We start from the raw sequence: 23938 nt of genomic DNA on the forward strand, positions 1-23938 counted from the left end.
GAGAGGCAGTGGGAGAAGCAGCCTCCTTGCTGAGCAGGGAGCCTGGCGCAAGGCTTGATCCAGGACCTTGTGATCATGACTTGAGCTGAAGGCAGATGCTTAACTGAGCCACCCAGGCTCCCCTTAGGTGTCTGTTTTTATGCCAGTGCCCTACTGTTTTGATTACTGTAGCTTTGTAATATAACTTGAAGTCAGAAAGTGTGATGCCTCTTGCTTTATTTTTTTGGTGAGTGCTTTTGCTATTTAGGGAGTTTTGTGGTTTCATACAAATTTCAGAATTATTTTTTCTATTTCTGTCAAAAATGCCATTGGAATTTTGATAAGGATAGCATTGGCTCTGTAGACCATTTCGTGTAGTATGGACATTTTAATTATTAATCCATTCCATGATCATGGTAGATCATTCCATTTATTTGTGTCTTCTTCAATTTCTGTCATCTGTCACATTTATTGATTTGCTTGTTTGAACCACCCTCACATCCCAGAGATAAACCCTACTTTATTGTGTTGTATCAACCTTTTATTGTGCTATGAATTTACTTTGCTATTTTTTTTGGTGGGGTTTTGCCTCTGTATTCCTCAGGGATGGGGGATGTAATTTTATTTCTTAGTTGTTTCCTTATCTGGCTTTGGAATCTGGATAATGTTAGCCTTGTAAAATGACCCTGGAAGCGTTCTTTCCTCTTCTCCTTTTTGGAAGTTTGAGAAGGATTGGCATTAGTTCTTCTTTAAATGTTCGATAAGATTATTCAGTGAAACCATCTTCCTTGTTATTTGTTCACATTTTCTGTTTCTGTTTCCTAATAAGTTGTATGTTTCAAAGAATTTGTCCATTATCAGCTTGTTGGATTATCAAATTTGTTAGGACATAAATGTTCATAATAATCTCATATGATTCTTGATATTTCTGTGGTACCATCTGTAATGTTTTTCTTTCATTTCCAGTTTTATTTATTTGAGTCTCTCTTTTTTTCTTATTTTACTTGTTCGTCGATTTGCTTATATTTTTAAGATCCAACTCTTAGTTTATATCTTCCCTATTGTTTTTCTGATCTCTATTTCCTTTACTTCTGCTCTAATCTGATTTAATTCCTTCTAATTTGGCGCTTTTTTAAGTTGTTTAAGGTATACAGTTAGGTTCTTAATTTTAGGTCTCTCTTTTTTAAATTGGTTTTTAATTGCTATAAAATTTCTTCTTTGAACTACTTTTTGTTGCAGCATGATACGGTTTTTGATGTGTTACATTTCCATTTTTATTTGTTTCAAGATATTTTTTATTTTCCTTTTGATTTCTTCCTAGACATATTGTTTTTTTCAGGAACATGTTGTTTAATTTCTACATTTTTCTGAACTTTTCAGGTTTCCTCCTGTTTTTGATTTCTAGTTTTCATAACATTGTGTTTGGAAAAAATGATTCATCTGATTTAAAGTCTTCTTTAATTTTTAAGACTTGTTTTATGGCCTAACAAATGATCTATCCTAGGGAATGTTCTGCATTCACTTGAGAAGAATGTGCACTCTGCTGCTGTTGGATACATTTTGCATATATCTGTTATGTCCACTTGGTCTAAAGTGTAGTTCAAATCATATATTTCTTTGTTGATTTTCTGCCTGGATGAAATTAGAGTATTAAAGGCTTCTGTTATTATTGCTTTGTTATGTATTTCTGCCTTCAGATCTGTTAGTATTTGCTTACTATATTTATGTCCTCTGATATTGGGCGTATGTATGTTTACTGTTGTTATATCCTCTTGATGATACAAAGTTACAGTTTTGAACTTAAAGCACATTTCATCTGATACAACTCCCCCTATTTATTGGAAAAGTTGGTGCATTTACATGTATATTATAGTAACTATTTGCAGATAAGGACTTATTATTGCCATCTTGTTAAATGTTTTTTGGCTATTCAAAAAAATTTTCTTAAAGATTTTATTTATTTATTTGACACAGAAAGAGAGAGAGAGAGCACAAGCAGGGAGAGTGGCAGGCAGAGGGAGAGGGAGAAGCAGGCTCCCCAATGCGGGACTTGATCCCAGAACCCTGAGGTCATTACCTGAGCCAAGGGCAGACTCTTAAAAGGCTGAGCCACCCAGGCACCCCTTCTAGCTATTTTATAGTTCCTTTATTACTTGTTACCTCTTTGCCATCTTCCTTTGTGATTTGATGATTTTCCAGCGTGGTATGCTTTGATTCTTTCCTTTGATCTTGTATGCACCTAATATAGGTTAACAAAAGGCTTATATAAAACCCTTTAGAGTAATGCTAGTCCGTTTTTCTTTTTTTAATGCCAGTCTGTTTTAAGCTGAAAACAGCTTAACTTTGATTGCATACGAAATACCTTTTACTCCTCCTCCCCAGCATTTTATGGTTTTGATGTCACAGTTTACATCTTTTCATATTCTGTATACATTCATAAATTATTTTAGCTATAGTTATTTTTAATACTTTTAGCTATAGTTATTTTTAATACTTTTATCTTTAAATCATTATACTAGAGTTAAGTGATTTGCATAACACTACTATGGTATTATTCTGAATTTGTCTATATTCTTTACTGGTAAGTTTTAAGTTTTATACTTTCATATGTTTTCATATGATTCACTAGCAGCTTGCATTTCACCTTGAAGAGTTCCCTTTAGCATTTCTTGTAAAGCAGGTCTAATGGAGACGAACCCCTTCAGCTTTTGTTTGAAAAAGTCTTTATCTCTCCTTCATTTCTAAAGGACACCTCTTCTGGATAAAATATTCTTCATTGGAAGTTTTTTTTTCTTCCAGTACTTTGACTGATACTTCCCACTCTCTCCTGGTCTGCAAGGTTTGTGTTGAGAAAGCCCTGACTGCCTTGTGGTGTCGGGGACCACCTCCAGCCGGGAAAGTCCCCACCATTACAAGATGGCGCTTGGCTCACTGCTAGCAAAATACTCTGCAAGTAAATAACGAACTTTCTGGTGAAGCCTGCCTAAAGGAGGACATAGTCATTGGCTGTTTCAAATTTAATCAGCATAGTAACAGGACTCTCATTGGCTCTCCCCATTGCTTGGCCCCTTATTGGTCACCCTGCCGCATATAAGCTAAGGAAGCTGACGAAATAAAAGGGAATGAAGCATTAACACCGAACCAGGCTTCTTGTCGTCCTTTCGGGTCGAGGGCGTTATGGGAGTTCCCTTTTAAGAGTTGAGTTTCTTTTCTTCTGTGGCTTTCAAAATTCTCTGCCTTTGATTTTTGACAGTTTTAATGCACTGTATCCCAGCGAAGTCCTCTTTGTGTTGAATCTGTATGGGAACTTACTAGCCTCATACACCTGGATATCCTACCTTTTCCTGCTCCATATGTGGGAAATTTTCAGCTATTGTTAAGAAAAGCTTTCTGCTTCTCTCTCTCTTCTCCTGGGACTCTACTTGATAGTATCCCACAATTTGCATAGGCTTTCTTAAATCTTTTTCATTCTTCTTCCTTTTATCTCTGATTAGATAATTTTAAATGATCTGTCTTTGAGTTCACAGATTTTTTTTTTTTCAGCCTGATGGAGTCTGCTTTTGATGATAGTGTATTTTCTTTTCATTGTATTCTTCAGCTACAGAATTGGTTTGGTTCCTTTTTTATTATTTCTTTCTCTCTGTTGACCTTTCAGTTTGTTCTCATACTGTTTTCCTGATTTTGTTTAATTGTCTGTGTTCCCTTGTAGCTCACTGAGCTTCCTTAACACAATTATTTTGAATTCTTTGTTTAGCAATTCTTATGTCTCCCATTTCTTTGAGGTCTGTGAGTGGAAAATTACTGTATTCTTTTGGTGGTGGCATGTTTCCTTAATTTTTTGTGTTTCTGTGGTAGCTTTACATTGATGTCTATGCAATTGATGGAGCGGTCATCTCTTCCAGCATTAGGGACTGGTTTTTGTGGTTCAGGGCCTCCTGTGGGTGGATGCAAGAGCACTGCTTAGTGGGGTGTGGCAGTTCTGGCCCTAGGGAAGATTCCACGACATATTTTACATGTAGCCTCTTCAGTGAGGTCAGTATTGGCATAAATTTTAAGGGTTCTCAGTGGCCAAGGCTGCATGTGTTCACAGTGGCAGTGGGGACTATTAAGGTCTTTTGCTAGTGAAGTCTGCTGGGGACCTCCTGGTCCTTTTCCCTGCTGTTCAGGGTGTTATGTTTGAAGGGATCCATCTTGGCATAGGGTACAGCTATGAGGGCCCTTGTAGTGCTGGTGGCATTGGTGTCTGATATGTGGGCACTTCTGGGGTCCCAGAAGCTCTGGGGTCTGAGGAGCTGGGTATTCCCCAGCAGTGGTGACCCCAGTGCCCACCATGGAGATGCCTGTAGAGCAGCCATGAGGCTCAGGTTTGGAACATGGCCATGTGCAGAGCAGCCAAGAGTCTGAAGTGTGCACATGTGTGGAGCCCTTGGGACTCTGGAACCAAGGTGTGTGTGGGGCTGGTGGTGTGGCTGTGCTGCTTCTGGGGGAGGGGCAGCAGAGTCTCCCTCTCTGGGTGTTCCATGGCTCTGGGCAGTGCTGCCTGTTGCTTGTCTCAGTAACTGATGCCCTGGTGTCCTCTGGGGAGCACACAGTGCAGTCCACAAGAGAGACATTCTTGGATCCTCCACCATGAGCTCTGTGTAGAGTCTGCGCTGTTGTGGGAGCTGCTGAGATGCTCCGTGACAAAGGCTACCAGGGTCCTCCTAGAACATGCCTCTGGGGACTGTGATGGCAGCCCCTGTGTGACAGATGCTGACAGCCCACCTTCTTCTTGGTTCTTAGCCAGCTGTCTCAGGGATCCTTTCTGTGGAGTTGGTCTCTTTTTTTCCCACTGTGTTGCTGTAGTTCTTAATCAGACTCTTGAGCCCTCCCAGGCTTATTTTTGTTCATGGATACTGTTTGTCCTTTCTGGGGTGGGGGACAAAGAGTGGTATCTCCCACTCCCATTACCTTGTTGATGTCCAGAGGCCTGCTCTCATCTTTATTTTTTTCTTTCTACTTTCTTTGGATTTACAAAGTTTTGCTTTTTCTAACTTCTTTAAATAGTCTTTCCTTTCTTCTGGTATAAGCATTAAAAGCTTTTATTTGCCTGTACGTGCCTCTTGAGATGCATCTCAAAAGTTTTAATATTTAATATCTTAGTATTCTTAATATTTTGAAATTTTCATTATGGTTCTTTCTTTGAACATGAGTTATTTATACAGGTGTTTCTTCATTTCCAGATTTATAGGATTTCACTTTTTATCACTTTATTTCTAATCTGATTGCAATGTGGTCATGGAATTTGGATTGTATGATGACACAGTGTTTGAAATTTATTGAGACTTATAATATGACCCAGTAGGTGGTTAATTTTTAAACTCTGCCATGAGCACTTTAAAATACATGCACTCTCCACTTCTTGAGTTGTACATAGTCTATTTGTGAAGTCAGACTTTAAAATTAGATTATGTAATCTGTGTCACTACTGGTTTTGTTTGTGTTTTGTTTTGGTGGCAGGGGGTGGGGTTGGCCTGATTAACTGAAATGAATTTGTTATAATGTTCTATTATCTGCTATATTTATTTGTTTCTCCTTATGGTTCTGCCAGTTTTTGAATTATGTGTTTTGCATTACATATTTTCACTACATACTTTGAAGTTATGTTGTAGGTGGAAGGTCAGAGCTTTTATTTTCCTGGTGAAATGAACCTTAATCATTATGCCATGAACTTCTTTATGTCTAATGACTACTTCTGCCTTAATATCTATTATTTATGATAGAAATACACTCTAATATCTTTATTTTGCCTAATAGTTGCCCCTTTATCTATCCTTTTCTTACATCCTTTCTGTATCCTTTTGTTTTACAGATTTGTCTTTTAAATAGGATATAACTGGATTTTTCCTCCAGTTTTTGTCTTTTTAGAAAATTTGGTGCATTTGTATTGACTAATTTTTAATATGTTTTGATTTATTTCTGCCACCTTATTTTGTGACTACTACAGAAGTTTTAAGATGTATGCTTAGCTTGCCAATGTGTAAATTTAATAATTCCCCATCTTCCTCCAGAAAATACAAATATCTTAGAACAATTTAATTTTAATCATTCCTCTTCTGACCTCTATGCTGTTGTTTGTAGTGTACTCTAGTGCCTTCTCACTTGGAGTCCCACAAGAAATCATTACTCTTTTATTCAGTAAGTGTCTATCTAGGTTTACACAGATTCGTTACTGCTGCTGATAATTTCTTACATCTTAGACCTGTCATCTCGGGATCCATAATCCACCTGTTTAAAGTCCTTTATGGTTTATTTTTGTGTGACTGTTGGTTTTATTTGCCCAAAATGTCTTTATTTTGTCTTCATTTTTGAAATACATTTTTGCCAGGTATAGAATTCTAAGTTGACAGTTATTTTTCCATAGCACATTGGAGATGTTCTGGCATCTCTTTTAGTTTGTGCGTGTGCGTGTGTATGCGTGCATGCACATGTTATCTAGAAGCCCATACTTAGTCTGTTTTTCACTTTAATCTCTCTCTGGCTTCTGCTTTGATCTCCTCTTTGCCTTTGGAATTCTGTAGTTCCACTGCATTGGAAGGGTGTGTGTGTGTATGTGTGTGTGTACATGCGCATGTGTACACTTATATGTTCATCCTGCTTAGAATTTGCAGGACTCTGTGAACTTAGATTGGTGTCCAGAAAACTCTGTCATTATATTCCCCATTTTCTCTCTTCTTCCAGACTTTTGATATGTATTCTGTCAGATTTATGATTCTCTCCTGTCTACTACTTAACCTGCGTTCTCATCTCTCTTTTTTGATAATTTGTTCAGATCTACCTGAATAAGAGTCTGAGTACTGTTTGGGAAATGGAAAGAGGGAATGAATATTATGTAGGCAATTTACTAAAGTGAACCACAACTGTCCTTTATTTTTTTTTTAATGTTTTAAATCCCTGTTTTGTGTGAGTACATAGTTTTGCTTCTGATATTTGGGAAGGTTTGTGCATCATTTTAGTTCTTCTAGACTTAAAACATTATATATATTCCAACCTTTGTGATTTATGCACTTTAGGTGGCATCTGTTGGCTCCACATTGTGAAATGAAGAAATTAGAACATAATTCATGCACTTGCTTTTTATTTGATATCTCATACTCCCTAATGTTTATTGCATATGTTGTAATTGTAGTTTTTTAAAGGTATCTTTATACTTTTAAATAATATAGCTAAACTTTTATTATTTTATTGATCAAAATTAAGTATCATCTATTGACTTCTGTGTATCTGAGAGGTGAAGAGCACTTATGTTCCCTATATTCCATTTACCTCCTCTTCCCCACCCTTGATTGTTCTGATACTCTGTTATTTCTGTGCTAACTATTAAGTTCTGCTGAGTATCAGAAGTCCTATAGTTGTTTTGACTTACTTCTATACTTAAATGGATTTAACGCTCTTCCTATTATTTTCTTCATTGCCTTATTTTTGCCTTCATCACTGTGAGGGTGGAATTTATTACCACGTACATTTTACAAGTAGGGTTCATGGATATCTTTACTACATTTTGCATGTGTGGAAATGTTTGTTAGCTTCATAGTTACATGAAAACTTGGCTCTGTAGAAACTTCTTTAGCCACTCTTTTCTCCTGAGGAAATGTTCTGGCATTTGAGTGTTGCTGTGAAGAAGTGTGAGGTTAACTTGATTTTTTCGCTTGTCTCATAGGAAAAAAGAATAGTTCACTTGGTTTTTTTATACTATTTGATTAATAGTGAGATCAAACTTCTCTTTTTTGGGGGGTGGGAATGTTTGGTGGTATGCTGTTAGCATGCAAATATAAGCTATTCCAGAGTTAAAGTAGATGTTGCAATTGACATGTACAGTCTCATAGGGGCTGGCATATGATGTGGTCCATGGGTCGGATCTGGGCTGTGACCTGTTTTTCTAGGTCTGCAAGATAAGAATGGTTTTTATAGAGGAATAATGGCAAGTAATTTGATGATGGAAAACATTAACCTTGAATCCCAATATGTAACATGTTACCCTTCTCAAAAGAAATCTGTGTTCTTCATTGATAGGAACATTTAAGTAGGAATATTTTTAAAAATTGTATTCAACTGTTTTCATATTGAATTTTATCAATAAAACATTTGTGGAAATCCATTTTCTCTCACTGCATGAATAATGTGTAATATGTTTGATTTTTGTCCTCTGGCCCATAGGCCTAAAATATTTACTCTTTTTGGCCTTTTTTAAGAATAATTCTGCTGACCTCCACTCTGTTGTAAATCCAGAATGAGTTTGATTCAGGGTTGCTTTTGAATGTAGGGAGAATGTTCCTTGGATCTGAACCCTGTCTCAAGTGTGGGCCCCAGAGTTGTAGCCTTCTGTTCCTGGCTGTAGTAAATAATCCTTCTGTGGCCATTCTTGATGCTCTTTGGATCTGATCAGGACCCTTTCTACACCCTGAGTCTCACCACCAGATAGACCAGTCCTGCATTGATAGTGTAGTTGTTGGCTTCATTTCTGATGTGGAAATTTCTATCATTTCTATTCCAGTAAGAACTACTCTTGCCTCTGGCCCATTTTAGTCTGTCATATTTGATTTGTCTGATGCTATTGACTTGACAATTAAAGCTTTTTCTACCCTACATTGATTCTAGGCTACATCTTGGCTTCTTTAGTTAGAGTATAGTTCCATGCCTGTGCAGTGCATTTTCTTTATTTGGAGGCTAGAGTTCCCTCAGAAATCAGAAAGAGAACTCTTCTTTTTCATATTTCAAAACCCACTCCCTTCTGTTCTGTCTGAAGAATGCTAGTAGCATATGGATATGGACTTTTAGTACTTAGTGAATGATGAAATACGTTTAACACCTTAGGCCACCAGTTCCATTGACTTCCCTACATTCTTTCTGATGATTTTCCTTAAGGAGAGGATCTTAAAACTTAGCATTCTCTTCAATATAGAATTTAAGGTAAATTAGAATTGTATGTACATGAACCCATCAAGTAAGAAGGAAAACCTTGCCTTAGAGATGGAGGTAGACAGTACAGAGCCTGCCCTGGGAAGAGTAACTAGCATAGTGAAGGGTCTGGGAATCACACTATATGGCGGAAACACTTGAAGGTGATGGGATATTCAATTAAGCCTAGTGGGAAGTTGAGAACCAACTTTTTTGCAGTTTTGAAACTGACAGTCACAGTTGTGAAAGCATCTTTTATGTTTAAAAAGTAACGTGAACATATTTCTTACAGCCTGTTACCTCATAGTTCTGTCTAGGAAAAAATATACCAAAAATATACCAGTTGATTTGACGACAATAAATCAAGATATGGACAAGGAGAAAAGCAACACAAAAGAAAGGTAAGATAAAATCTAATAAAACTAAAATTTCAACGACATGTGATAATAGTGGTAAGCCATTCTGACAGTGAAGAATGGACAGTGTCTTGTGAGGAATGGATGAAGGTGCCGGAGTTTAGCAAACTTAGGGAGGCATTCCTGGTAAGATAGGCAGATTAACACCAGCTCATTCCCCCAGAGCAGTCTTGGATATACCAAAAAGATGAGAAGGAAGTTGCTGAAAATGAGAAGCTAACCAAGAGCTGGGAGACCCCAGAAGGGCCAAAGGTGGTAGGTGTGGGCAGATGGAGAAGAGGTTAGAGAGATTCATATGCTTGCTTCCTTTTTCACATTCGTCTTGGTGGATCAGTGTCCACTCAGGAAGAGTATAATAGAGTGAGGAAGTTCTTGAAGAAACTTGACTTCTAATAAGTCTGATGGGTTGAACTTATGCTCTTACTGCTCTCCTTTCTGAAATCCTACCAAATAATCAAAAAGAATAAATCCACAAGAGAAGGTGAGAAGAGACAAAAAGCACAAAAGACAAAAGAACTGCCAGTGTCTTTTTGGAAGCTCAGAAATGGAAGGATAAGTGATCACTAATTTTGCAGAGCAAACAGTACAAACCTAAGGTGGCAGAGGTGAAGCCCAAAGGCAGCTGCTTCTTGCCTGCTGTCCCCACACCCCCGCCTGGAAGGATCCTCGCCAGGTGGCAGCAGCAGCAAAAGCAGTAACCTGGAAGTTCATAGGAGCAGTGCTTAGAGCACAGATCCCCTTCCTTAACCTCTCTCAGCCAAGAGAGTGTTCCTTCCTTCATTCCAGCAGAAGACGTCCAGGATGCAGGGGCACCAGACACAGTGAGAGTATCACACCCATTATTGTACCCAGATCATAGGGGACCTTAGTATTCTTCTTCTGCTGGACTTTGAGGAAGCTCACAGCCAAAATCTAAGCACTTTGTACCCTGGGAAACTGGCCAGGGTGCTGGAAAGCCAGTTGGGAAAACCTCAACTAAGCATTACCCCACAGTGAAATCTGTCAGTTGACAGATTCCTGTCAGTGCATGAAGAGTGGTCTCATTGCTGTCTCAGTGATGATTCTTAAATATGAATAGATGACCCATGATCATTTGAGGAAAGCTTATAGCTTGATGGAAACTCAAATCACAGAAACCTGGAGAAAACAGACCCTACAGGGAGAATAAATGTTCAGTAACAACCAGCACAGGTCTATCCTGGATTGTCAGGTGACCAAAGAAAATAGCTTTAAGAGAATAAAAAATAGGGGACATTTGGAGAAAAAAAAATAGCTTTTGGAAATTAAATATATAATAGCAGAAATGGAGATAGAATAGGTGAAAGATAAAGCTGATGAAGTTTTCCACAAGGGAAAAGGGAAAGGTATAGAAGGTATGAGAGTAAAGATAAGAAAAGGTTTATGTTAGGAGACAAAAATAGGATAGAAATAAATTCCAAAAACGCCTGTAATCACAGTAAATGCAAATGGGCTAGACTTCGACTTTTGGTTTTTTAAAAAATGTCAGACTGGATTAAATGCATGTGTGGAAACATCTTCGGAAGCAAAAAGTTACCAACAGATGAAAGAAGAAAGATGCTTCCATATTATCTTCTGGGTCACAGGGAACAATTACAAGACTTCACCATTTGAGACCATAAAACTTGTTTAAACAAATTCTCAAGACATCTCAATAGATCACATACTCCTTGATCACTGTAGACATCAATTACAAGAGATTAACTAGGAAAACCACTCTTTGGTTTGGAAATGAAACATGATGTCTGACAAACAAACATTTCTGAAACGCTCCCCCACCCCCACCCAGGAGGAAACAAAGTAGAACTAAGTCTAGAAAAGCCAGAAACAAGGAAGAGAGGTAGTTGCTGAACCTGGCCCACTAATGCTGAGGTGGTGTGGTGGTGCCTGTTGTTGTGTGGAGAGTTTATAGTCCTACAGCTTACATTAGTAAGATAGGCTGAAAAATTAATGAGGTAATGATCCATTTTAAGAAGTTAGGGGGAAAAATTGAACAGAATAAGCCAAAAGAAAATCGAGGGAAGAAGATAAAGAGTATCAAAAACTAAGAAAATAGAAATCAAAGAGAGAGAAAATCAGGAAAAGCAACAGCTGTCAATCACATTGGCAAATCTTTGACAGACCAGAGCAGGAAAAAGGGAGTCACCCAGGGACGGTTAGGCTGTGACATTGCACAGCTCAACACCGCTTAGCATGTGCTCTCTTTGTATGCGCAGGAGGGCGGGGCAGTGGGTCTGGGAGCACTACTCAGGAGGCCAGAATGGGAGTCCCTCAGAGCAGAGCCATCTGCAGTTAAAGAGATGAGAAAATTAACTCTTTCATGGCAATTAGTCTGAAACAAAATGTAGAAGTTTTAAAAAAATATGAATAAAATAGGCTCAATAAGTAATAGGCAAGGGGAACTTTGCTGTTTTTATTTAAATTCTAGTTAGTTGGCATACAGTGTTAGAGTTGTTTCAGGTTCGGCACCTCCATGGGACACAGTGCTTTATCCCCATCACCTGTCTGCCCAGCCCCCCCGGCCCCCACCCCTCTGGTACCATCAGTGTTAAGAGTCTGTTTCTTGATTTGGCTCTCTCTCATTTTTGATCCCCTTTGCTCATTTGATTTATTTCTTAATTATTTCTTAATTCCACATATGAGTGAAATCATATGGTATTTGTTTTTCTCTGACTTATTTTGCTTAGTACAGTACTCTCTGGTTCCAGCCACATCATTGCAAAGGGCAAGATTTCATTCCTTTTCATCCACTAAAATTGTCGAATTTGTAATTATGAATCATGACCACCTTCCCAACTCCCCACCACCACCACCACCACCACCACCACCACCACCACCACACATACTAGGCTCAGGCAGGTTTCCAGAGTTTCTGAGTTTCTACCAGGCTATGAGTTTTAAAAGAAACTCAAGAAATGGAGAATTCCAATCTTATACAACTTCTTCCACAGAACAGAAGAAGAGAAAACAGTGCCTAAATCATGCATGCACATGGAGGGGAGGGGCAAAAGGAGGCAGAAAGGGAAGAGGCAGAGAGGAAAACTTAAGCAGACCCAGTGCTGAGCTCGGAGCTGAGGTGGGCTCGATCTCATGGCCTTGAGGACTCAGCCTGAGTGGAAACCAAGAGTCAGGACACCCAACCCACTATGCCACCCAGCACCCCTGTTTATACAATCTTTTAAGTCAGTTTCATTTACATTCTTAGAAACAGAAAACCCGAAATAAAATGCTAACCTGCAGGTTATAGTAGCATATCAAATTGGATGATACACCAAGATCAGATTGAGCAGCTTGTCTAAAAACTGTGAGGTTAGTTCAACATTGGAAAATGCATCAATATCAATTACCATTAATAGATTAAAGGAAGAAAGTATTTGATAAAATTATCTCTTTATGATTAAAAACCTTTAGCAAACTACATGATGAAAGGCATTTGCCAAAAACCTGAAGCAAATGTATGTATTTATTTATTTATTTTTACATTCTGAAGCAATTTTTTTTTAAAGATTTTATTTATTTATTTGACAGAGAGAAATCATAAGTGGTCAGAGAGGCAGGCAGAAAGAGAGAGACAGGGAAGCAGACTCCCTGCTGAGCAGAGATGCGGGGCTCCATCCCAGGGCCCTGAGATCATGACCTGAGCCAAAGGCAGAGGTTTAACCCACTGAGCCACCCAGGCGCCCCTGAAGCAAATATTTTTTAAATTTTATTTATTTTTTTAAATTTACTTTCAGCATAACAGTATTCATTGTTTTTGTACCACACCCAGTGCTCCATGCAATCCGTGCCCTCTATAATACCCACCACCTGGTACCCCGACCTCCCACCCCCCACCCCTTCAGAACCCTCAGATTGTTTTTCAGAGTCCATAGTCTCTCATGGTTCACCTCCCCTTCCAATTTCCCCCAACTCCCTTCTCCTCTCTATCTCCCCATGTCCTCCATGCTATTTGTTATGCTCCACAAATAAGTGAAACCATATGATAATTGACTCTCTGCTTGACTTATTTCACTCAGCATAATCTCTTCCAGTCCCATCCATGTTGCTACAAAAGTTGGGTATTCATCCTTTCTGATGGAGGCATAATACTCCATAGTGTATATGCACCACATCTTCCTTATCCATTCGTCCATTGAAAGGCATCTTGGTTCTTTCCACAGTTTGGCAACCATGGCCACCAATTCCTAATCCCCCTTTATCTTAGGAAAGTTGAGTCCTTTAACAAAGATATCAAGGTACATCCAGGAAGAATCAAAACAACCTTCCTCACCCACACTGAGAATTTACAACCACTCTCCCATCTTTTTCTTCCACCAGTATTTCTGTGTTTTTGTGTTTGTCCTGATAGTATATAAATCTTACACTTGGGGTTCTTTTTGACAAGGTTTTTCCTTTATTTGCATATATATATTTTTTTCTCGTCATATACTTTTATCAGTCTTTTTGTTTGTCTGTTTTTGTTTGTATACTTCATAAATCTTACCTTGGGGCCCATTTGGGCTGAAACTTCTCTTTTATCTCACCTTTCCTTCCTGTCTCTCTCCCTCTCTCTTTTTTTCTTTTTCTTTTCTTTTTCCTCTCATTTGGGTGGGGAACCCTGATTGCTCAGAGGCGTTCCAGGGTGCACCTTGACTGCACCATGGTCGATACATCCAGCTACACCCATTTAGCCATCTCTCACCAAAATGATTAGGAGGAGGAATGCCCAACAGAAGAAAAATACAGAGGATGGACCTTCTGCAACAGAGCTAACGGCTATCAACATAGACAATATGTCGGAAAGGGAATTCAGGCTAACAATTATCCAAGCAATAGCTAGGTTGGAGAAAGCCATGGGTGACCAAATGGAATTAATTAGGGCTGAACTGAAAATGACCGGAGATCATGTTTTCAATATTAGGGAAGAGCTGAAAGCTACCAGGGATGAGCTTCACAATGCTCTCAATGAGTTCCAATCTAATCAAATTCTCTCAAAGCTAGAGTAACTGAGACAGAAGATAGAATTAGTGATCTGGAGGACAAACAGATAGAGAGAAAGGATCAGGAGGAAGCCTGGAACAAACAGCTTAGAAGCCACGAAAACAGAATCAGGGAAATAAATGATGCCATGAAATGTTCCAACGCCAGAATTATTGGAATCCCTGAAGGGGAGGAGAAAGAAAGAAGTCTAGAAGATATAGTGGAACAAGTTTTTCATGAAAATTTTCCGAATCTCGTGAATGGAACCAGCGTTCATGTACTAGAGGCCGAATGGTTTCCCCCCAAGATTACAGATTCTCAAAAGCCCTTGAGACACCTAATAGTAAGAATGAAGAATTATAATTGTAGACAGAACCTCTTGAAAGCAGCTAGGACAAAGAAGATTCTTACGTACAGAGGAAAGCCCATCAGAATAACATCAGACCTCTCCACAGAGACCTGGCAAGCCAGAAAGGGCTGGCAAGATATAGTCAGGGCACTGAATGAGAAGAACATGCAGCCAAGAATACTTTATCCAGCAAGACTGACATTCAAAATGGATGGAGAGGTAAAGAGTTTCCAAGACCGGCAAGGCTTCAAAGACTATGCAACCACCAAGCTGATACTGCAGGAAATATTAAGGGGGGTTCTATAAAAGAGGAAAAATCTTAAGAATATCATTGAACAGAAAAATAGAGACAATCTACAGAAAGAAAGACTTCAAAGGTAACACGATGTCAATAAAAACGTATCTCTCAATAATCACCCTCAATGTGAATGGCCTAAATGTGCCCATAAAATGGCACAGGGTTGCAGACTGGATAAAACGACAGGACCCATCCATATGTTGTCTACAAGAGACCCATTTCGAACCTAAAGATACACCCAGATTGAAAGTGAAGGAATGGAGAAGCATCTTTCATGCCAGTGGGCCTCAAAAGAAGGCCAGGGTAGAGATTCTCATATCAGACAAATTAGATTTTGAAGCAAATATTTTTAATGGGCAAGTGTTAAAAGTGTTCCTCTTATGTTGAGAAAAGTGGCCAGGATACTTGTTATTGCCACTTCTGTGTGACATCCTATTAAAGGTCCTAAAGCAGTAAGCAAGAAAAAAATAGATAAAAAGAAATGAAGGCTGGAAGTTTTGAAAAAGAAAAACCATAATCATTTATATGATGTCTAGTAATAAAAGTACAAAATACTTGTTTTATAATTAATAATTGAATTTAATTTAGCAAGACTTCTAGATTAAAATCAGCATAAGTGAATTCATTCCTATAGTCCAGCAGTAGATTGAAAATTTAATTTTAACCATCACTACCATTTGTAATAATGGTAGTGTATAGTATAATAATAAAAAATCCAGTACCTAGGAAAAGGCATCAGTATGATCTTTGTAGAGAAGATTACAAAATTTAATTGAGAATGCAACAAAATTTATATGGAAAAGCAAAAGGCCAAAGATATGTAAGCACTCTTTAAGAAAAAGAAATTTGAAGGCATGAACTTATAGCTATGACAACTCTAGCAATTAAAGCAATGGGACAGAAAAACAAGGATAGACAAAAATAAAGAACCAGGGGTAGATAATTGTATACATTTGGAGTGATGCAGACTTGTATATAATTGTATATCTGGAGTTACAGGTCAGGGAAGAAAAGGTAGGGGTGTTAGTAATGTGTGGTGACAATTGCATATCCTTATGGTGTGGGGGGCGGGGAGAATTGGATCTGCTCCTCACATCATAGCCCAGACTCAAGGATGAAGTGTAAGACTTGCAAAAGACAAAACTTTTAAACTATTTGGTAAAAGTGAAAAGAATTTTGTTAATATTGGAGTAAGGACAGATTTCTTAAAAGTAAACACAAATTGGAGATGCAAAGATAGATAAATTAGGTTATATTAAAGTAAGAACTTAGATTTATGAAGACTTCATCAAGAATATGAAAAGTTGAGCCCAAACCAGAAGAGATTTTTAGTACATGTAAAATGACAAAAGATTACTATAAAAAATGTGAAAAGAAATCCTAAACATTGTTAAGAAAATAATATATAATTCATTATTAAAAAAAGAAAGGATGTGGATTAGACATTTCAGTGAAGAGGAAACTGTTCAAGGTGTTTATAAACCAAAAGGGACTCAGAGCGCTCCAGGGAGAAAGATTTTAGAAATACCTGATACCGGTATCCACGAGCAAGTGTGAAGAAGTTGTGCTCTGCCTTTGAAGAGAAAGTTTGCCTCCTATTCATGTGATTACATATTTTCGTTTAATACACCAGTGGGGTTTTGCCCACTGAGCGGCACATGAGGCTCTTAGGAGCCCTGCATTTCCTCCACCTTGCAAAAATGTGCTCTGCCACGTAAGTCAGCTGTAGGCACTGATTATGGATTCTGTTCTTATGGAAAGGGTTTTTTTAAACATTTACAAATAGACAGTTGGCTAATGTATCGTGAAAAGGTTTTGGTTTTAGTCTTGGTAAGGGTTGTTGTTGGTGTTGGTTTTATAAGGAAAGGTAATATGTGAGTACAGAACTTCAAAAACTGTTTTGACCTCACACTGCTGTGAATTGGTTTATATTTCTTCCTTCTTTTAAGTTAGACGACGATTCTTAAGTCCTTTCCAGCCATGACAATATCAGACCTCTTTTACATTTCTCTAGACTCTCCTTGTTTCAGATATGCTTTCTATATTTTTTTATTATTTATTTATTTACTTTAAAAAATTTCTTAACTTTTAAGTAGGCTTCACACCCAGCATGGAGCCCAGGGTGGTGCTTGAACTCACAACCCTGATAAAGACCTGACCTCAGATCAAGAGTCATTCGCTTAACTGAATGAGTCCCCCCAGGTGCCCTCAGAGCTACTTTTTAAAATGTGTATCAAAAATTGTTTGAAAGGGGTGCCTCAGTGGAAGTGTCTGCCTTCAGCTCAGGTCATGATCCTGGAGTCCTGGGATTGAGGCCCACATCGTGCTCCCTGCTCGGCACGGACCCTGCTTCTTTCTCTCCCTCTAGGGCTCCCCTGCTTGTGTTCTTTCTCTCTCTCAAATAAATAAATAAAATCTTTAAAAACATTGTTTGGAAGGATAGATATTGTATTGTAAAGTACAGTATAAAGATTTAAAATTAAGTCCTAGAGGCTGTTGACCATAGCATCTTACTTTCTTTGTCATACTAGACTTCAGAAACAAGAAAGGCAAGAATATAAAGATGTTACACTGTCAGAATATCAACCAGCTAAAGCAGCAGAAAAAGAAACCTCGAAATACCAAACACTCAGAACACTTTCTGCCCTGAAGTCAGAGGAAACTGAACTCTATCAAGATTACTACTATCCAGGCAAGCCAATCTATGTTTTCTTTTATGAACATGGAAGGAAGTTGTCATGGCATTAACTTAAAAAATCAGTGAGCTGCATTACAATACTAGTCTACTTTCAAAGTGCAGGGTTTGGTGCTTTACCAATTTTGTTAACCAGGACTGTTGGTGAGATCTTCCGATACAGAGCTTGTCTCTTAAAGGGACCGTAATCTAAATACTGGTCATCACTATAAAATAACAATAGTGGTATTGTTCCCACCGCCAAGAGTATCTAACATTTCTGGAGCATCTTAGAGTTCACATCACTCTTCTTCGCATCTCATCTTTCTCAGGGTTTGTGTGAGGTGAGGACCCTAAAGTTGGGTCACGTTCCCTGAAGGCCCCGATGCCTTCTGGCTGGTCTGTGACCTCTGTGCGCTTATCTGTCAGGATCCTGCTACTCCTCCCCAGGCTCCTGCTGTTTGTCATCCTTCCCTCCACCTGTCCCAACTGCACCATCAGCAGTATGTAAAACCGTTTTTCACCACACTTCCTTTTTTATCCAGCTCTTTCCTTTCCTCGCTTTTCTGAAGGTTGGGCTTTGGTCTCCTTCCATGGCCCCCTTCTCCCTCCAGCAGCCTATTAGCAGCGTCCTTAACCCCTTCCACTTCTCTCCTCTGCTCCTGGGTTGGCAGAATTGTCAATTTTGCCTGCCTCCACCCCGTACTAGTAAGCCTTTTTGCAGAAAACTGTCACACTTCTGTGGGTTTATTCTTCACAAATCGTGGTCTCCAGCAGCGGTTGGGGGGCGGGGGTGCTCAACACTGCCAGGGGCCCTTTTATGCCTCCGTTCAGCTTTGCCTCTCATTACTCACCGCGTCTTTTTACACTGTCACAGTTTAACCGTAAGCCTCTCCTCTTCGATTATGCTTCCTACTTTAAAAAAATAATAATAAAAATAGAAGGAATCAAAAGGAAACCTGTAACCTGCAGCTCCCCAGTCCCGTTTCTGTACTTGTCTCACTTCTGGAGCTCCTTTTCTGCCACGTGCTCAGGAATGTGGGGTTGTCTTCCATTCTAACAGCTCTTTGTCAGTGCACAAACCTACTGCAGGCTTACCTGTCTCGAATAAACCAACTCAGGAGCCCCTTCCTTCCTTTCTTTCCCCTTGACCTTGAGGATACTACTCTCTTGGCTTTCTTTGTACTTTTCTGTCTCCTCTCTTTTGGTCTCTTTCATGGATCTTTATTCCTCTGACCTTTAAATATTGTTGCTTTTCAGGTGTTTTGGGTTCTGCCAAAATTAGTGTTCCCTCTGTGGGCTAGACTACAGCTTGATGATTTTAAATAACAATACATTTCTTCTTATATTTCTTATTAAGTATATACCCAGAGCATGTAGGTGCTTTCTGTAATTGTCTTTAGTGTGTGCCTGAATATGGGTATGTTTGATTTTCTGAAGGAGCCTAAGAACTTTGGCATGTGTTGGGCGATACTCTTTTCTCTGACGGATTAAAACAGAGGGAGTGCCTGGGCCTTCTAGTTAAGTGTTTGCAGGCCTGACGTAGCTTCCTTTCCAGCAAAGTAGAAAGGAGAAGTCCTCTGACCCTTCTGTTTTCTCAGTAAAGAGGGCCAGAAATAAAAGGCTGGATAGGAATATAAGGCTGCATGGGAATACAAGGGCCAGACGGAGCAATGGCTCGTTGGCTTTGTTAAGGATCAGGGCGTTATACCATGAAGATAAAAGCCACAGGAAGGCTTACACAAAGAGTTAACATGATCAGATTTCTGCTTTGCAGAGATCACTCTGGCTATAGATTAAGAATAGATTGGAAGATGGAGCACCTGGGTGGCTCAGTGGGTTAAAACCTCTGCCTTCAGCTCAGGTCATGATCCCAGGGTCCTGGGATAGAGCCCCACATCACGCTTTCTGCTCAGTGGGGAGCCTACTTCCCCCCACCCCTCTCTGCCTGCCTCTCTGCCTACTTGTGATCTCTGTCTGTCAAATAAATAAATAAATCTTAAAAAAAATAATAGATTGGAAGTAAACAAGAATTGATTTTGGGAGCTCAGTTAAGAGGTTTTGGATATTCTGAAGGTGGGATTATCAATTATGGTGATGGGTTGGAGAGAGGGAGATGGTGTCAAAGATGATAGTTAGGTTTCTGGGTTGTTTGGTTAATGAATTGTGGTTCCATTCTCTGAGATAGGAAGGGTCAGGGTTTGTGGGGTCTGGGGACAGATCATGGTTCAGTTTGAGACATGTTGCATTTGAGCTACCTTCCATCCATTCCAGTGGAAATGTCAAGGGAGCAGTTGACTGTCTGTATTTGGGGCTCAGAGAAGCCAGGGCTGAGATGATGCATTTGGAGTTATTATGTGGGTGGAAACTTAAGGCATGGCCACGAGTGAGACTGCCTAAGGAGAGTGTATGAAGTGACACAAAATCATGGCCACAGAACTACAGCAGCTCTGACCTGGAGAGAGGAGGGTGGCTGCAGTGCACACACGGGGATGGTCAGAGTCAGGCTAGAGAGGATGGCAAGCAAGAGATGGCTATGGGCTGTCAGAGATGCTGGAGTAAAAAATGGTATCAAAAATGAAGGAGTAGGTCCTGGTTCAAAATGGTGATGTAGAAGGATCCTGAATTCACCTCTTCACACAGACACACCAAATCTATAGCCACATATGTGACAATTCCCTTGAGAAGACACCCCAAAGCTAGCTGGTTGAACCGTACCCTTGGGGTGAATAAAGAAAAAAGCCACATCAAAATGGGTAGGAGAGGGTAAGACACAACCTCACCATAAACCCTACCTGTGGTGTAGCGACCCACAATCAGGAGGGAACTCACAATCCTGAGGTGCTCCCTGAAGAGCAAAGAGTTGGAACCCCCACATTGGGCACCTCAACTTTTAAGACCTGTGCCTTAGCAATGAACTCCCAAAACAGTTAGCTTTGAAACCAAGGGCTTTGATCCACAAGACCTACAAGGCTACACTGAACTGAGAAACAGTTCTTAAAGGGCTGGTGCAGTCTTGCCACCCTGGGCCTAGCACAGAGGTGGGTGGGCGACTAAGTCCTTCAGTGAACGAGGCCTATTTGCTTATCTTAAAGCTTTACTCTGAGCGTCAGGCATCTGATGTAACACACATTCAAGGGCCTACTGAAATGCTGTCTAAAAACAGAGGCTGGCAGATGCTGTCCTCACCCTCTCCCTCTCTCCAGGTATCTCCCCAAAAGGAGCCTGTACACTTCTTTGGCACCCTGAATTTTGTGGCTGCCACCCTGGGGTTACCACTAGATGGCTTGACTGGTGGCCAGAGGGCTTACATTCACAGGTCCCATAGTCCTGTAATAAGTGGAGGAAGAGTTCTTAACTGGCTCCACCCAGGGCCCAGCCTAGACACAGCAGCCTGAAACATACCCCCAGTCTTTCTGGGAAAGGGGTCTTTTGGCTTGTCCTGGAGCTTCAACCTGTAGTACAGGCTTCTTATTTGGCACTACCAAGATGCTGTCCCCCAACACATCTCGAGCCTACCAAGGTGCTGTCGGGGGACAGAACCCAGTGGGCACCATCTTGGTGCTCTCCTTCTGCTTCATTCTGGGTCACTGGAATCTTCTGGGGTGGGAGCTTGTGAACTGGTCTGGCACCCTGATTTTTGCATCTGCCACCTAGGAAGATGCCTTTTGACCTCCTGGCTCTGGTGACGTTGGGGGTTTGTACATGTGAGTCCTGCTGAATTGTTACAAGTGGAGAAACCATTCTAACAGGCTGCTTCTCCCCGCGGGGTACTGAGCAGAGCTAGCGAACTGAGGTGCACCCACAGTCTGGGAGAATAATGTAAGGGGTGGGGGAGGTTAATCACTTACATGCTAGTTTGAAAGTTAAAAGATAAAAGTAGTAAAAAGAACTGTAAAAACAAAATTTCGTTAAATAGATGCACAGGATAAAAAGATGTGAACTGTGAACATCAAGGACATAAAATGTGGGATGGAGGAGTAAAAATGTAGAGTTTTAGAATGCATTCAAACTTACACTGCTATCAACTTAAATAGATTGTTGTAAGTTGTTTTATATGAGCCTCTTGTTAGGACAATGCAAAAACCTATAGTAGATACACAAAAGAGAGAGAGATGTATGGAAAACCATCAGATCACAAAGGAAGAGGGAAAGAGAAGAAGAGAGGAACAAGGGAATTATAAAACAGCCAGAAATCAATTATCATTAATTATTTTAAGTGTAAATGTACTAATTCTCCAAACAGAAGATAAAGAATGGCCCAATGGATTTTAAAAAACCAGGCCTGGGGCGCCTGAGTGGCTCAGTCGTTGGGCATCTGCCTTTGGCTCAGGTCATGATCCCCGGGTACTGGGATCGAGCTCCGCATTGGGCTCCCTGCTTGGCGGGGAGCCTGCTTCTCCCTCTCCCACTCCCCCTGCTTGTGTTCCCTCTCTTGCTGTGTTTCTCTCTGTCAAATAAATAAATAAAATCTTAAAAATAACAAAACCAGGCCTCTGTCTATGCTGCTTACGAGAGTCTCACTTAAGCCGTACAGACACACACAGACTAAAGTGAAAGGATGGAAAAGATTCCGTACAAATGGGAACCAGAAGCTGCGGCTGTGATAGATGTAGTAAGACACAAAGAAGGTCAATATTTAATGATAATGATAAAGGGGCCAATCGAGCAAGAGGATATAACATTTGTAAATCTGAACTCAACATAGGGGTACCTAAATTCAGATTAACAGACCTAAAAGAAATTGATAACAAGACAGGAACAGTAGAGGACTCCAACATTGCACTTACATCAATGGACAGGTCATCCAGACAGAAAAAACCAAACCAAAAAAAAAAAAAAAAAAAAAAAAAAAACCCCAAAACAATAAGGAAACATTGGTCTTAATATGTGAGACCAGATGGATTTAACAGGTGTAGTAGAACATTTCATCCCAAAGCAGTCGACTACACACAACTTCTCAAGTGTTCGTGGGATGGACATTCACCAGGATAGATCATACAACAGGTCACAAAACAAGTCTCAGTAAATTTAAGCAGTTTGAAATCATGTCAAGGATCTTTTCTGCCACAATGGGGGAAAAAAAAGAAACCCAAAAACTAGAAATGTTAGAAAAAGAAAACTGGAAAATTCACAAATGTGGAGATTAAACAACATGCTACTAAATAACCAAGGGCTAGGGTGCCTGGTGGCTCAGTGCGTTAATGCATCATGATCCCAGGGTCGTAGGATCAAGTACCGCATGATGCTTCTCCCTCTCTCTCTGCCACTCCTGCTTGTGCATGCTCTCTCTCAAATAAAATCTTAAACACACAAATACCTAACCAAGATCCAGAGAAAAAAATCAAAGGAGAAATTTTTTTAAATGCCTAAGACAAATGAAAATGGAGATATGGTATACCAGAATTTACAGGATAAGCAAAGCAATTAGAAGAGAGAAGTTCATAGCATCACATATCTATTTTTATAAATGAGAAAAATCTCAGTTGAGGAAGTAGAAAAAGAACAAAGCCAGTGGTTAGTAGAAGGAAAGAAAGAACAGAGATCAGGGGCATCTGGGTGGCTCAGTGGGTTAAGCCTCTGCCTTTGGCTCAGGTCATGATCTCAGGATCCTGGGTTCGAGCCTTGTATCAGGCTCTCTGCCCAGCAGGGAGCCTGCTTCCACGCACCTCTCTCTGCCTACTTGTGATCTCTCTCTCTCTCTGTGTCAAATAAATAAATAAAGTCTTAAAAAAAATACAGATCAGAGAAAAATAAATGAAATAGAGACTAAAATGACAATAGAAAAGATCAGTGTCACTAAAAGATGGTTCTTTGAAAAGATAAAGTTGACAGACCTTTAGCAAGAATCTCACACACACACACACACACACACACACACTTAAAGAGGAGATGGTATAGCAGATATCATGGGACAAAGAGACACTATGAATAATTATGCACCAACAAATTGGATAACCCAGAATAAATGTATAAATTCCTAGAAACGTACAACTACCAAGGCTGTCATGAAGAATTAGAAAATTTGAACAGAATAATTAGTATTAAGAATTTGAATGGGTGTATCAAAAACCTCCCAACAAACAAGTCCAGACCAGTTGGCTTCAATGGTGAATTCTACCAAACATTCAAAGAAGAGTTAATAATAATCCTTCTCAAATTCTTCCTCAAAATAAGAGAACACTTCCAAACTCAGTTTACAAGGTCAGTATTATCCCGATATCAAAACCAGACAAAGATGCCACAGAAAAAGATTACAGACCAATATCCCCGATGAACATGCAGAAATTCTCAGTAAAATATTAGCA

At 39.7% G+C, this 23938-nt stretch overlaps 1 protein-coding gene across 1 annotated transcript in view; it reads left to right on the forward strand.

The window, feature by feature from the left end:
- Positions 1–3115: 3115 nt before the first annotated feature.
- Positions 3116–23938, forward strand: part of DNAH14 (dynein axonemal heavy chain 14) — a 333925-nt gene continuing 313102 nt past the window's right edge. Inside the window, exons 1-3 of the mRNA XM_045069521.1 lie at positions 3116–3176; positions 9209–9317; positions 17488–17648. Coding sequence (XP_044925456.1) covers positions 9286–9317; positions 17488–17648 — 193 coding nt within the window. The 5' untranslated portion in view covers positions 3116–3176; positions 9209–9285. The remainder of the gene's footprint in view (positions 3177–9208; positions 9318–17487; positions 17649–23938) is intronic.

The sequence above is a fragment of the Mustela putorius genome, unplaced genomic scaffold (assembly GCF_011764305.1).
Source record: "Mustela putorius furo isolate JIRA1106 unplaced genomic scaffold, ASM1176430v1.1 tig00003942_pilon_pilon_pilon, whole genome shotgun sequence".
In the NCBI taxonomy this organism is placed as follows: Eukaryota; Metazoa; Chordata; class Mammalia; order Carnivora; family Mustelidae; genus Mustela; species Mustela putorius.